At 40.3% G+C, this 14,963-nt stretch overlaps 2 protein-coding genes across 2 annotated transcripts in view; one reads left to right on the forward strand and one right to left on the reverse strand.

The window, feature by feature from the left end:
• RUBCN (rubicon autophagy regulator) overlaps window positions 1-848 on the reverse strand; it is a 34,274-nt gene extending 33,426 nt beyond the window's left edge. The window contains exon 1 of the mRNA XM_072867283.1: window positions 785-848. The gene's annotated coding sequence lies outside the window, so the exon portion shown is untranslated. The remainder of the gene's footprint in view (window positions 1-784) is intronic.
• FYTTD1 (forty-two-three domain containing 1) lies at window positions 66-14,927 on the forward strand. The gene is made up of 9 exons (XM_072867302.1): window positions 66-248; window positions 3,642-3,773; window positions 6,820-6,965; window positions 7,744-7,856; window positions 8,695-8,791; window positions 9,834-9,895; window positions 10,752-10,826; window positions 11,648-11,774; window positions 12,876-14,927. Exons 1-9 carry the CDS (start codon window positions 146-148, stop codon window positions 12,969-12,971), a joined length of 951 nt encoding a protein of 316 aa, XP_072723403.1. The 5' UTR covers window positions 66-145; the 3' UTR covers window positions 12,972-14,927.
• The last annotated feature ends 36 nt before the right edge of the window (window positions 14,928-14,963 follow it).

A 14,963-nucleotide genomic window follows, 5' to 3' on the forward strand; every position in this document is an offset into this window, starting at 1 on the left:
GGGCCAAAAGAGGTTACTGCGCATGCGTGAGCTCCCCGAGGGGGAGGGCTGCGGTGCATGCGCGGCCGCACCCTGCGCATGCGTGCAGCCCGCTGGCCATCGGCTGTGGCGGTGAGGGGAGGCGGCGGTGGTCTTGCGGGCAGCCATGAGCGGGTTCGGGGCTGCGGCGCCGCTTTCGGGCTCCTCGGCTGCGGCGGGGGCCCGGAACGGCAGCAGCGACAGCCTGGAGAAGATCGACATGTCCCTCGGTGAGGAGAGCGCCTCGGGCCCGCCGCTGTGGGGGAGAGGCTGGAGGGGCGCGGGCTGAACCAAGCGCTAGGGCCGGGGGGGAGGACCGAACCAAAGGGCTTTGCCGGGCACCGGCGCGGTCGGAACCAACGGGGGGCGTAGGGATGCGGCCTGCGCCAAGTCGGGCGGGGGGGGGGAGGCAGGACCCTACCACAGCTAGACCGCGGCGGGGGGCGGAATGCGAGGCAGGCTTCGGGAGCCTGTGGGCCCGTCGTGGTGGGGAGGCGAGGTGAGGCCTGGCTGTATCCTCGGGAGCAGCGGGGCTCCCAGGGGTGTGGGCTCGGGGGGTCGCTGCCCCTAGCTAGGGAGGAGCCGGGTTCAGCGGGGTGAGTCCCCTTTGTTCCATTTGTGTGTCCGGAGCAGGCCGAAAACCGGGGCGCTGCGTGCGTCTGGCACGGCGGTGACCGGGCCCTTTGCTGGGTGGCCCTGGGGGAGCGTCCCAGGGCTCGTAATTGCAGGGGCGGGGGTGGTTAGGTTGCTGCTCAGCCGGCCTTGCCTTTTTTTCTTCCCAGGTTTGGAAGTTGGTAATGGCACGTCTCCTTCGTAACTCCTCTGCAGTACTTTACCAGTCAGATCAAGCGTGATGTTGTCTCTACCACGTAGTTTCCTGTGGCAATCCACCCCTTTCTCCCCTGTCCTCCCATTGGTTGTGTGTGTTAGGAAGTTGCTCAGCCTCATTACAGATCTGCAGGGCTGTGTCTCTCGAGTGTATCTGAAACCAGACGTCCATGCTATATATATTTCAAAGAGGTATCTCAGAGTAGTTCTGTTCTGGTCCTGTGTGCTAAGTCCCCTTAACAGTTGGGGACACATTTGGTGCTTTCCTGGAGTGCATCTTCCAGTTTAGTTTTGTCTAGAAAAATTGGTTTGGTATGCTCCAAGACTGCTCCATGACACCACCAGAGCATGGTAGATGGGTACTATCAGGAGACTTGCTTCAAAAAGTGAAATCACGATTTGAATTAGAATGTTAACAGTAGACATGGCCTTTGTGGACCACCTTAAAATAAGAGGATTTGTACAATTTTTCCTTCTGTAAATGATCCAGTGGAGTTCTGTGTTTTGGCAATGGAGATAACTTGTGAAATGATGTTTAGAGTTTGTCTGGACATGGAGTAGCATTACAGCATTCATATAAATCTATTTTCACTTATAGTATAGCACACTGAATCTTTGTTTCCAATGTTACCAAGATTAATGGAGTTATTGATTCTGAGTGGCTAGTTCTATTTCCATATATTCTAATGTTTCTAACTTGACCAAATTAACCTTTCACTTAGCCATGACTACATGTCCTGGACATTGACTAATAGCAAATTGCAAAGGACTATTGTGGTGTCATGGTGACGTTTTGTTTAAGAAGCTGTTGTGAGCGGGTGTGTCCCTTAACTTGTTTCTTTGCAAGGGTAACTTGCATGAGAACAGTGTCATCCACGTCTACTGTCCCCAGGTCAAAGTTGTGTGGTCTGGTGTAAACAAAGATAAGATGTGATCCCACGTTTGTTGTGATATCAAAAAAATTGGGACAACATTAATCTAGGAAATCTTAAGATCTGGACTTTAATGTTGAATATTTTCTCATGTAGTAATAAAGATTAAACCAAAACCAGGACACCTCTTTTTGTTGCTAGTGTGTTATCTGCAACTCATTTGAAGCTAAGCTTCCAGTTTGATAACGTTCCCAGATTATTCTGCTATTCTAGCTGTAGGTTTCATCTCTGATCTCGGGCAAGATAGGAGAATGCTTCAGTGTGTCTCAGCTAACAAATGCATGAAGTCCCAGATATCCTTCATTTCCCCAAATAAGAGAATAGCTGAAACTTAAGTTCTTTTGTTTAAAAACTTGTAACTCTGTGTGCAGCAACAGCTAACTTGCAAAAATGGGATTTAAGATGGAGCAGATGAACTGTGAAGCAAGGAGCCGTGCTCTCTGAATGTGGTGGTTTTGTATAGCTGGTACATAGGAATGGAAGCAGCCATTATGCAGAATTACATATTCTGCTCTAACAGTTTTGGGAGTTTCAGTTTTTGTTGAACATCACTTTATTAGTGGCGCTAAGTTGAAATAATGCTCCTGATTGAGTACTGCTGTTGGCAGTGATCGTTTCTGCTATTTTGGAGCTGTATACCATTTTGAAGTGGCTTTGGTTTTCTTTGTCATATAAAAAGGATAGTTTGGGAATCCTCGCTCTAGGGATGATCCCTTTGGTAAAGAAGATTCTAGAGGAATCAAACCCTGAGTGACCTGTATCAGTATTCCTTATCCCGATTGAATATTCAGGGGAAAAAAATCTATCATTTTTGCAGCAAAGTAAGCTGATTTTCTCTTAGCTTTACTTCAGCAGCATACAAAATATTGGATAACAATATGTTGTGAGTTTTTTCTTAATTTTTTTTGTGCTGTTTTCTCAGTTCTACCCCATCCGAGTCCATTTGAACTCTGTTAAACACAGTAACCCCATTCCCATCTCTCTCCGACTCAAAAAAGGATGTCCACGTGTTTGTGGTAGCTCCCCGTTAAAACATAACGTTTTTATCAGCTGTGCTCTCCTGATCTAGATGCAATAAATATAATTTAACATTTTCCTTTATGGTGTTTTTGTAAACAAGCCAACAGTCAAATAAAAGCATGCCACATCTGTTGCTTTACTCTTACCTCCTGAGCCAGCTACCAGATCAGTGAAGGAAATCAAAGTGGTGCGGCATGATTTGCACTTGACAAACCTGCTGTTCACTTTTCATCAGTTTATTATCTTAAACTTATTCTTAAACTGATCAATAATTTGTTCAACATTGTTTCCCTGGGCAACAGGTAAGATGATTGCTTTGGATTGCAGATACCTGGGGAGAGAAGTCTTGCTTGCTTTTTTCCTATCATCTCAACCTCAGTGAACACATGAAGATAACTGATAGGCTGAGTTCTTTCTGTGTGATTTTTCTTAAGTAACTTAGGATGAAAGAACGAAGGCTAGAAGTGACATTTTGTCTGGAATCTGCAAAGTCTGTTGGTGCTGGGATTACCTTCTCTTTAACGGTATACAAAAACTAATGTAGTCATTCAATTCCAAATTTCATGCTGGGCGGCATGCCACGATCTTTCAAGTCTCTTGGATGTTCTGGATGTATGCAACTGCTTCTCTTTTGCGAGGGCATTATATTATAAAGGAAGTACTGTAAGACTAACAGGGACTGGATATTCTATAGAGATATTTCTGGAACCTTAGCTTGTATGTGCTGGCTTTGCAAGATTAACTGGTCTGTTTCCCATGAGTCCAACCTGCTAGGGTTTTTTCTTCAGAACTAGAATATGTCTGCAATGTGTCAAATCTTTCTCTTTTATTTTATGCTTACAGATGATATAATTAAACTGAACAAGAAAGAAGAGAGAAAACAGTATTCCCCCAAAATGAAAAGAGGGCTTCAGCAGAATCGAACTCGACAGTTCAGGACACCAGGCTCCAAGTGGGGAATCCCACAGCAGAAAGGTGTGTATGTCAAACATAATGTGGATTGTGCAATATTTTTTTTGAGCTGAAATGTAACCTAATGAAAATGTATGGATTGACATGGTCAATTCAGGTGTCTTTTACATAGTGTCATATGCAGTTTTGATTATAATTCAGTTCTTTGTGATCCATTTATGTTTGGTTTTGTTTCTGGTTCAGTGTGAGAAAGTCATTGATTTGTTTGGCCAACAGGAGCTGAGGTGCTTGATGGACTCTATTTGACTCAAGGAAGGATTGGCTTTCTTTCTGTTTTTTTACATTTATTTTAATTTTGGAAGTTGTGTTGATACTTTGTCCCTTCTCAGAGATGGATAGAAAGAGTACTTATGCCAAAGCCTGTACATTAGGAAATGTGGAGGCCTTGCCAGAGCTCAGAGCTTTGTGCAAAAGAGCCAGCATATTTATATTTGCTAGGTAGAATTCTCCTAGTAGGCCTCTCCAAAATAGCTGTTACTGCAGACTGTAATGCTGTCTCTGGGATATATAAATGGATAGTGCAGAGTGTTGAGTCGGCTTTTCTTGTTAAGACCTTGGGATGCAAAGGAAGCACCATGTCAGCCTTCTTAAGCCAATGTTTTCACAGTGCAATACAGAAGTGGGAAAAAAAATCATATAGGCAGGGAGTAAAGAGAGGAAAAGTGCACAATAACAGCTTTACCGTAGATTCCCTGAGTAACTTTCAGGGGTCTTTTTGATAAACAGGAGTCATATTCTAAAATGATTCCCAGGTTTTAGTCCAGTACCTGCTTGAAGTATAGACTGGTTTTGCTTATGTTTAATTTTGAAAAGTACCTTTTTAGCACTGGATTATCAAAATATGGGAAAATACTGTCTAATCAGAAAGCTTACCACCTCAATCCAAGCTAATGAAGCGTTTAAGTTAATACATGCAGTTTCTTGTTTAGTAGCATTCATTTAAAACAAATACACATCTGTCTGGTGTATTCACAGTGATCCCATTTATCTTCTTCATTGCTTGATATTTGTTGTAGCAGCAGCTCATAGTTAGCATCTTAGACACAAATGTCTTTGGGGATCAGTGGAATGTCGTGTTGCGCAGGGCTCAGAGGAGTTTTTCTTTTTATACAGGCCAACATAGCAGTGTTACTTAATTTGTGCATCTTTAGTAAATTGGTGACAGTGCAGGAAAATATCTTACATCAGTCAGCCCAAGTGTAAGAGTATTTGTGTAGGTGAAAGAGTAAGTGAATTTAATTTGTAGATTATCAAACATGTAGGCTTCTATTTATGACTGCAGTTGTCAAATGCAATTGTTTATGATCCAAAGGGCACAAAAGAAGCAAGTATTAGAATTTAGAATTTTAGGAGGAACTTGAGCTGCAAATATAAAACTCTAAATACAACCGTCTTGGCAGTTACTTTTCTCTATTGGAACCATCCCTCCTTGCCTGCCCTTGTTCTAGGAAAAAGCAAACGTTTTTCTTTCAAAACTGCCACATTCATGACATGTTGAAACGTTGTGAATAGCTTTAACTGCTCCCTCTTGTACAGCTCCACACACTTTCTCCCATTGAAAGCAAACCTCTTTAATATTGTTTTTTGAGCAGAAGATATCATTAAATAGTTCTTCTGAGCATTCTAGTTATTAGTAGCTTATGACCAATAGTTTATTGCTGCTCCGTTGCCATTGAAGTTATTCTGATAAGTAGCAAATCCTCTGTTGTTTGTGGACGGCTACAGAAACCACAAATGATCAACAGCATTCAACTCTTTGTGGTTTTGGAAGTGGCTGCCAAACTCTCTGGAAAGAAGCGAGGAACTTGAGCTGGGACTCTTTTCAGCTTTTGGGGGGAGAAACAGAGAGAAGAACATTGTTCATTTCAATAAAAGTTGTCCTTGGTGATACACAGAATGCAACTGCACAAAACCCTGTGCAGCCTGAGCTGACTTTGAGTTTGCCATTTATTTGAGCAGAGGTTGGTCCAGAGAGCTCGTGAGGTCCCTTTCAGCCTAAGTAACCCTGTTTCTCAGCTTTTCTATTTGAAAAGAAGAGCATTTGCTAACCATCCACAATATGTGGGTACACAGCAGTTTCTCCATGGCAAATTTATCTTAGCTGGGTTCTGATCAATGGCTTGCCTCATGTGATGGTTCCTGTCTCATGAAGAAGCACAGGTTTATTATCAATGCTATGAAGTCAGATTTGTCAAAGCTAGATGTGTCTGTTGCTGTAGACCTGACTCCTTAGTCTTAAATTTGTCTTGCAGTCTGAGATTCTAAAGAGGATGGTACTTGGGGATAAAACTGAAGCATAGTCTGTATTCATAGTGTGAAAAAAATGGCTCCATACAGGGTTAACCAAACCCTTGTAACTGGAGATTTCAGATGTTTATACTACAGACCTCAGACTTACAAGCCTTTTGTATTCAAAGGCTGCTTTCAATTCTCGTTTTCGTCCAGACTGCCATGCAGACTTCTAATTGAAAACACTTTAAATGTGATGTAATTCATATGCTGTTTAATATGGTTTTGTGGGCAATTGCTATATTCTTTTTTTCTTAAGTCATGCCTTAGGAACCACTGATCTAAATAAATAAGCTTTGTAGTTGCTTTTTTTTCTGTTCTTTTCTTTAAATTAAACTGGTAATTTAAAGTTTGCTGAATGGGTGGGTAGCTGGTCATTTGGTTTTTTTCCTTTGGTTTGGTTTTGTATTATTCAGCACTCGATGAAGGTCCATTTCAGAGTATTTTGGTAGTTTTCTATGCCAGAGTGACTCTTAAGTTGTCCCTGTAGACATGTCAAATAACAAATTTTCAACAGAAATGAATGCCATGAACTAGAGCAAAACTGTGATCTGTATGAGAAGCTGATTATTCTTGTGCTAGGGCTTGGGTCAGACCTGCTAAAATAACTGAATGACCAAATTGTCTTCAAGTGTAGTGATAGCTTCTGCTCTAAGGCTTGACGTGTGCAGCCAAATAAGTTGTGGTGCCTGCATAGTATCTTAAAGCAGTAAGCTTTTTCTTTCAATAAGAATTGTTGAACTCTTCATGCTTGTTGCAGGTTATGGTAAAAATCGTTTGGGACGCAGAAAGAAGATAGCGGGGAAGAAGCGTTCTTACGGAGTTATAACTGGCTTGGCAGCCAAGAAAGCAATGGGTTCACACAAAGGAATTAGTCCTCTGAACAGACAGCCACTTAGCGAGAAGGTAATTAATGCAATTCCAGTGGTTCATGTAAGATTAAAAAAATGAAACACAATGGCTTCAGAACAGTGCTACTGAAATATAACATGGAGACACTGGTACAACCTCTTATTAAATTGGGGATGCGTTAGCTGAGTTCTTGTTTGTTTTGAGTGAGGTGGTTAATGACTAGGTTCAAAAGTTTTTTAACACCTAATTGGGTTGCAAGTCATGAAAATTGAAGTACAGAAGTATATGCTGTGTAAGTATGGAGGTAGTTACTGTATTTTTACAAGAAAAGCTCACTTATTAGGATTTATTGTCTTTGCATTACTTTGTTACAAACCAATGATTCAGCTGAAATGCAGGTGTTAAGCATGTGCCTGTTACAAAAAATGGAAGTTTTTGCAAAATACTTAACTCCATCAGTAGGTTCCCCCTTCTGCACTCCTCCAGTGCATTGTTGCCCGCTCCATCTCATTCAGTGTTGTAGATCAGGGACCGCTTTTGGATTCGTAAAGAAGAGTAATTTTAAAGGCATGTGGAGCATGCATTTTGTCAGCTTAGGGAGATACAGTAATCAAAAAATAACTGCTAAGCTCTGCTGTTTTGGGGGTTTTTTGCCTGGTAATGAGGGGAATATAGAATTCATGGAAGTGTAGAAGGTATTTTCAAATTATACTAGGCTGTGAAAGGTAGGCAAAGCCAAATGTATTCCAGATGCAGTTTGTAAATGGAAATTGAAGGAAAAGTGTGTGTATACAGTATATATATATGCTATATATATTTACTGTTTTTTAAGAATACACAGCGGAATTATCCAGTTTTGAAAAAGAAAACAAACCTGCAGAGACAATCTGAAATGCAGAGAAAACAAGCTCCAGCCCTCAGGAGGCCTGCCCTGCTAAACAGAAGGTAAAATACCACGTCTGCTTTCTGAACTCTTCTTGAGAACTTTCCATAGTGAGTCTTGTTTGACAGGACTAAGTCCAAGACAAGACGGTAGGTACTGGCAGTGGTAATACGGTCAAGACTGTTGTGTGTACGAAGTGCTCCAAATCTGGAAGCTGGGCATAGGACCAACATGGTCTTGAAACAAACCCAGATATTTATTACTGTGTAGAGCACACAGGAAGTACCTCTGTTCGTGAGCACCTGGTATTTAAATCATAGGCAGCCTATATGGAAACAGCCAACGTGGATTTCTGTAGCTTTGAAGTGACAGCCATGGGTTAGTGAACTTTCTAAATAAAATGCCTTTGTGGAACCTGGTGCCATCTTCAGTTTCATGGAAGCTATTGCATGTTTTACTTGTGCTGGAATTAACATGTCTGTTATGAACTGCATCTTAACTGGTTTCCATGATGAAAATTTTCACAATGTCAGTCTATTGTGGAAACTGTAAACAAACTTTCTTTATACATATCAAGACTGCTCCTTTTTTTCCACCTAATCAGCAGTGCTTAAAGTGCTGGAGGATACTGAGCAAAGTAAAAAGCAGAATTAATAACCATGCTGTCCTGTGACATAGGAGTGCTAGGCTTCTATGTAACAGAAGTGATTTCTCCATTTATGAGTAATGTGTTTTGTTCCTAGTAGATGAGAAGCTTATTGCAACTGAAGTGTTCAGCCTCAAAGAGGCAGCATTGCAGATGTCCTTAGGGATGTATTGGTAGTTTCCTGACTTTCATAGTGGTCTCTCTAAGATGTTACTGTGGAGCCTTTGATAACCGTATTTTAATAAATATTACAGGAATAACATGCCGTCCACTTTTGCCAGAATTGGAAACAAATTAAATCAGCAAAAAGACACTCGTCAAGCAACTTTCCTGTTTAGAAGGGGCCTGAAGGTAATAAAAATTACTGAAAACAACAGCAAAATTGTGCTCACAGGTTCTAAGCTAACCTATAACACTGATATTAATGAATTGACTTTGAGTATCAGATCTGAGTAGAAACTTGAGGTGGACTGGGAAATAGGCACGGGTTCTTCTAGGGAAATGTGCTTGCCCTCTTCAGTTACTGTAATCCATTGAGTCTTGCTTCCTGTTCCAGGGTAGCTGGACTGTTCAGAGGGGCATGGAACTTGTCAGAGTGTTTGAGGGTAGTTGCAAGGTATTCATTTTTCCTTTTAAAAGTAAATGTTAGAAAGCACTGTGCAGCTTTCACAGTTGCCTCAGGTGAAGGATAGACCAGAAACATATTTTAGAATCTGATTATGGTTTTTTGGAGGTGGTGGGGTTTTTTTTGTTATTTTGGGGTTATTTATTTTAGTTATCTAAGTTATTATTTTAGTTAAGGATTTTTTGGTTATTTTGAGTAAGATCAAGAGAAGAGAGAGTGTGCAGTGAACGGTAGTGGTGGTCTCTGTTTTCATTTGTGCCTTCATTCTACATCTGCCATCGTTGTGACTTGTAGGTAGCTGCTGTCTTCCATCTGCATGGATTATGGGATTACAGACAGGATCAGGAGGAAGAAAAACAAAACCAAAGTCCTTTAAAACAGGATTGGGACTTAGTGGCATGCTGAATATTATGTATGTTAACATTGATCAGATTAGGAACTAGCCAGGTTTTTGTTTCTGGCCTGGTAATGTTTTGGTGTATCTTGGTGAAGTGTATGTTTGCTAACATAGTCCTCAAAAATGTTTCCATCTCTATTGGTTAAGTTACTGTCATTGACAATTTTGTTTAAATCATTTTGTGTTCTTAAAGTAATGTCTTTCCAATGTCTTACAACGGTAATAGGATAGTTATCTTAGAAGTCCCTCTGAAAGTACAGCCCTGTTTGTGCAGAGTATACAAACAGCTTTGAACTTCTATTCTTGAACTGCTGTATTTCCAGGAATTGAAACAGTATTCAAATCCAGTGTCTGTATTGATGTGTTTTCAGGTGCAGGCCCAAGTGCAGTCAACAGATGATCTTGATAATCAGACAGTAAAGAGAACTCGTCAGTAAGTATTTAATTTGGAAAACTTCAGTTTGGTTACTTGTACGATTCTCGTTTTAGTTCTGGCTTCCTGGCTATGATAATTGAATGGGTTTTTTTCCCCTGTAGGCATATCAACTGAGTGACAGTGATCCTCTCCCTGTTCTCAGTTACTTCCTAAATTATCTTCTAATTTAACCAGGAGGAGTTTGTTTGCATAAGACGCTTGCAGAAATGAGGGGGAAGGTGGTAGCTTCAGAGGATCAGACTAATCTCTACCACTCATGAATACTGCATAGACTGGAAGAAAAACTCAAATGTCAGTGTTCTCCTGAGCTCTTGATGTAATTTCCGTTTTATTTAATATACATATAAGCCTATGAAGCAATTTGGACATAAGCAAGGCAGGTCACAAAGTAGACACTCAGCTATCCCCCCATGTATTCTTCCCATATCATTCTGTGCCTGCTAGGCTCTTTGCAGCTTGTTTGTTGGTAACACAACAGTCTGAGTAAGTAGCGTATGCCGCAGACCTGCAGTCTGTCACCTCTTTGATTTGCTGTGAGGACCATTTTGGCCCCATCTGTGGCAAGGAAACAATGTTTTTAAAAAGTGAACGTTTCAGTCAGTGCTGTAGTTCTTGTACACCTTGCCAGCATGTGATCTAGCACTCACCTGAATAGGTTTAGATAATGTAAAAGATAAAGACTCAATGGCCAAGCTCCTTGTAGAATGTTTGACTGCATGTGGTCTTCATACTGGCCTACATTCTGAAAGCTTGTACATTCTTTACTAGCCAGTGTTTTGGACACGTATTTAAAGATACTCTGACTGAAATTTCTGCAACGTTTTTGTAAGTGATTTCTGTGTTTTTGAACTAGATGGCGAACTTCTACCACGAGTGGAGGGATTCTGACTGTATCCATTGACAACCCAGGAGCAATCATAACCCCAATGTGAGTTTTCAAAAAAGTTCTGAAATGTTCTTAACATAGCTGAAATCACTGTTCTGATCCATTTAGTGAGTTTCTTGCAAATATTATTTCAGATGACCTCAAGTTTACAGCTTCTTGTGAAGACTTTTAAATCTGGCCCCTTTCTGAGTGTTTCTTAGCTGTGTTTGAATAATATCACAGCTCGATTTCTCAAGGCATCTCCCAGTTAGGAGCTTGATGTGGTCTATGGAATTGAAGAGTTGTGGGCCGGTAGACTTTCACCTTGTCTGCCTCTTCCAAATCAGACTGTATTGCAGCTGTTTTCCTCCCCTCTCTGAATGAAAATGAATTAGCATCTAGTTGATGAGTGATGGTATTAGTTCCTCTGTGATTCATAAAGAGGCTGCTAGAGTTGTGCTTTAAGAACACATTGCTGTATTTGTCTTTCGGAAGTTGATGGTACTGTTGTTTCATGAGGTGTTTTATTTTAAAAATCTCGAGTAGCTTTTTTCATTAGTAGCATTTTATCTGTAAGGAATACTGTACCAATTTTTATTTTTTGTATTTATGGGAATAATTAACTTCAAATTATGCGTTTTTCAGTAGGATTGAGAGATAAAAGATAATATCGCTTCCTGTCGGGACACTTGCTGTCTAGTAACAATAACAAATGCTACCCTTTTATGGTTTGCCTGACTTTTACTTCTTGAATTGGTGCCTTCCAGCTATTCAGCCAGCCTGATCAAATGGCTTGATGAAAAATCCATACCTCTATCAGCATTAAGGCCTTATTGCATAAAACACATATTCACTGTGTCCTTTGTAACATGCTTCTTTCACAGTTCCCAGAAATTACGATTAACTTGTACTCCTGTGCCACCATTTCTGATGAAGAGGGACCAATCTGAAGAGAAGAAGATTCCCAAAGGGGTTCCATTGCAGTTTGATATTAATAGTGTTGGAAAACAGGTAAATGCAGTTTCCTTCCTTAACTGTGGAAGTAGTTTGAGGACAGATAAAAGCCAGTGATCCAGGCACTTTCTTCCTAGACTCACTAGTGACAGAAAGAGGGAACTAGTTACTACTTCTTGTTTCCACTTCCAGTTCTTCCACTAACTTGCTATGTAACGTCAAGCAAGTAACTAAACTCACTGTTCCTGTTCCTCGAGTTCATGTCTTGCGTGCCCACATGCTTTAAATGGGATTTAAATTGTTGAACATTTCTAAAAGCCTTCTGGTGCTTCTGCTGTGCTTGAATCAGCAAGTGTGCGTAATTCAGGGATGAGCTTCTTTCAGTTGTGTAACCTGCATGGAACCCCGACAGCTGAATTTATAAGGCAACTTTTGCTATGCATCTAGGAAAAAAAAAAAATCAAATGTGATGACATAAAGGCTTGAAAGATGAGCAATTTTTCACAAGTTTCATGAAGACAGGCGAGGTGGTGCAGGAATCTTAGTGCTGTCATTGAAGGAATTCTTACAGGGTGACAGAGTTAGATGCTGTTCTTGTAATCAGCTCCTTACTGCCAGCTGTAGAAAACTACATAGGATCAGTGCGTCGGTCTGGATTTGTTCCTTCCATGAATAAGCAGTATGTCAAAAATAGTCTACTACTATATTGTAAAATTAATTGAACTTTTGGACTCCAGTCTGCTGCCTCAACTGGATGGACTGGAAAGCAACCTGCATTAACATGGTTAAAATGCTGCATTTGTTGAAGTTGCATAGAGTCTGTGTGGGGAAATGAGTGTAGTGAAAGTTCCCTTTTTCAGTCTGTCTGTCCTCAGTTTAACTTACGATATTTTGAGTAGACTTTCAGTCTTGACATTGTGTACCATGTGTTCTTAATGAATTCTGAGAAATGCTAGCTCTTGATGTATAGTCCCATCTGATTTTTAAATGGTGCGGGAAACGATTAAATCAAATTAATATTTTTTTTTTTTTAAATTGAAGTGAGGCAATTAAGAAGTCAATTGATGATCCAGAATGAGGAAAAAATTATTCTTGTCTCCACTACTTTGATTAAATGAACGTCTTTTACATTTGTGGTGAAATGACTTTATTTTTCAGACAGGGATGACATTGAACGAACGTTTTGGGATCCTGAAGGAACAAAGAACAGCGCTGTCTCAGCACAAAGGAAGTCGTTTTGTAACAGTGGGCTAACCTGACAGATGGGCTTGAGCACTGATCCCGCCTACCTAAGAAACTGAGATAAAAGTGGGCAGAAGAATACAGCATACGTCACTGAAATTCTCCAGACTTCTTGCTAGGATGGTGGCAGAGCTATCTATCTTATTACTTTTACTTTGAATGGTAAAAGACATGATGCCCTGAGGGGGGGAAAGTGGGGAAACTGCTCCGCTGGAGTGGAACCATCACCTGGTTGGAAAAGATTCTGTTGCCCAGCTGATGACAAACTGATTTTGGTTAATCTTGCAACCAAAACAGAAACACAAATTTTAAAAGTTGGGGGTTTTTGTCTAGGAGTGCTCAGTATCTGTTCTTTGACCCCTCTGTTATGGTAAAGATTGTGTAAGTGTTTCATTATAAACCCCATTTTAGGGTTTTTTAGGAACTGCTTATGAACTTTCCTTTGGACTGCCATTTGGCACAGAGTCTCAGTCCATGAATACTTTGGTAGTGATGTAGCGGCATTTTTCATGGGAGCATTGGTTGTACTTTGTGCTTTTGAAGTTCAGTTTTTTTCCTTTCTTGAAAACTAAATGTTTTGCATCCTCACTTTCACAAATAAAGCTGTTAGCTGAGACCCAAAATATGTAATTGGGATGGAGACTATTCTACTCTTATCCTTAAAAGTGGTCCAGATCATATTGGAGGAATACTGCCCAGGCAGTATGAGAGTAATTTATATTACAGATAGCTCAAGTTTGTCATCCTCCTCTGTAAATGGAGTATGTCTGTCTCCTATTTTTTCTTAAACTTTGCTTTCTATTTCTTTTTGTAAGTCTTTTTTTTTTTCACAAACTTAATGCAATAACTTCACATTTTTGAATAATTTCATAGGAATAAATACAACAGTTCACAAGAAAGTCAGTGGTATGGTAGAGTTCTTACCCTCCCAGACACAGGATTCTCATCTTGCATACCTTGCCCCAGAGGGTTTTCTCTGGCTCTTACAAGTAGCCAGAGGCAAGCAATCTAATGGCACTTGTTTGTATATACCAAAGAGAGGTAAGATGTGAAGCTGATCAGAAGTGGTCAGACATCTTGAAATTGGCTGAAACTGGGGAATGTTGCTGGACAAAAGCCCTCAGTTTGCCAGTGTGCGTAAGGCATTAAGCAGGAGCGTGTAGTCACTTGCTTTAAGCTTAGCTTTGTGCATCAGAACCTGCAGGATGGTAACAACTGGGGCATCCTCAATCTGAATTTACGTGATCCCTAAAACTGAGGCACCTGTTCAGAATTGCTTCCAGACCAGGAACTGATGAATTTAACACTGTTCTATAGCAATGAGATTTAGGTACAGTCAGGTAAAAGAATGATTGGGTTGCTGCATCCAGAAGTGTTTATGGTGTTTGAAGTGGGTTTAATTCCTTTTATTGTTCTTGAAGAATTTACATTGGACTTCTTACAGAGTTGGTTTCCTTGCATTTTTATCTCAAATTCCAAGTTAACTAGCATTTACCGGGAACTTCAATGTTGAAGAGCATTTGACGGTAGAAGGGCTTGCTTTTGTATAGCAGTTTTAAAGTCAGAGTGCATCCTGATGCTATATAGTACTTAAACCCTCCTTTTTAATGCTGAAAAATATACCTTAGCAGAAGCAAACTAAACGTAATGGTGTTACGGTTTTTTTCTTAATTACTAGAAGGAATTTTTTTTTTTTAAATGTCCCACTGTTAGAATTTGAGTAGATAAAATGTTGTCAGTCATCCTGTTTCAGTGTATACATTTTCCATGTGCCAGGATGCAACAAAAAAAATTCTTTTGCATCAACATGGATGCAAAACATTGATGCAATGCATCAAAAAATGCTAGTTTGTATTTAATGAGAAGATGCTTTACACTGTACCTTTTGGTATTTTTTGGAGAAGTTATTACATTTGATCTATTCTGAAGCTGTTAATTTTTTTTTAAAATAAAAAGTTACAGGTTTCATACTGTCTTGTTCCTGTTATAACCACCTGGGCAATG

This window comes from Ciconia boyciana, chromosome 7, assembly GCF_034638445.1.
Source record: "Ciconia boyciana chromosome 7, ASM3463844v1, whole genome shotgun sequence".
In the NCBI taxonomy this organism is placed as follows: domain Eukaryota; kingdom Metazoa; phylum Chordata; class Aves; order Ciconiiformes; family Ciconiidae; genus Ciconia; species Ciconia boyciana.

Excerpts from the sequence above, each read along its gene's own strand:
- FYTTD1 (XM_072867302.1), top strand. The coding sequence starts at position 146 with ATGAGCGGGTTCGGGGCTGCGGCGCCGCTTTCGGGCTCCTCGGCTGCG. Across the intron at positions 9,896-10,751 it reads ACAGTAAAGAGAACTCGTCA|ATGGCGAACTTCTACCACGA; the intron begins GTAAGTATTTAA and ends TTTTTGAACTAG. Across the intron at positions 10,827-11,647 it reads GGAGCAATCATAACCCCAAT|TTCCCAGAAATTACGATTAA; the intron begins GTGAGTTTTCAA and ends CTTCTTTCACAG.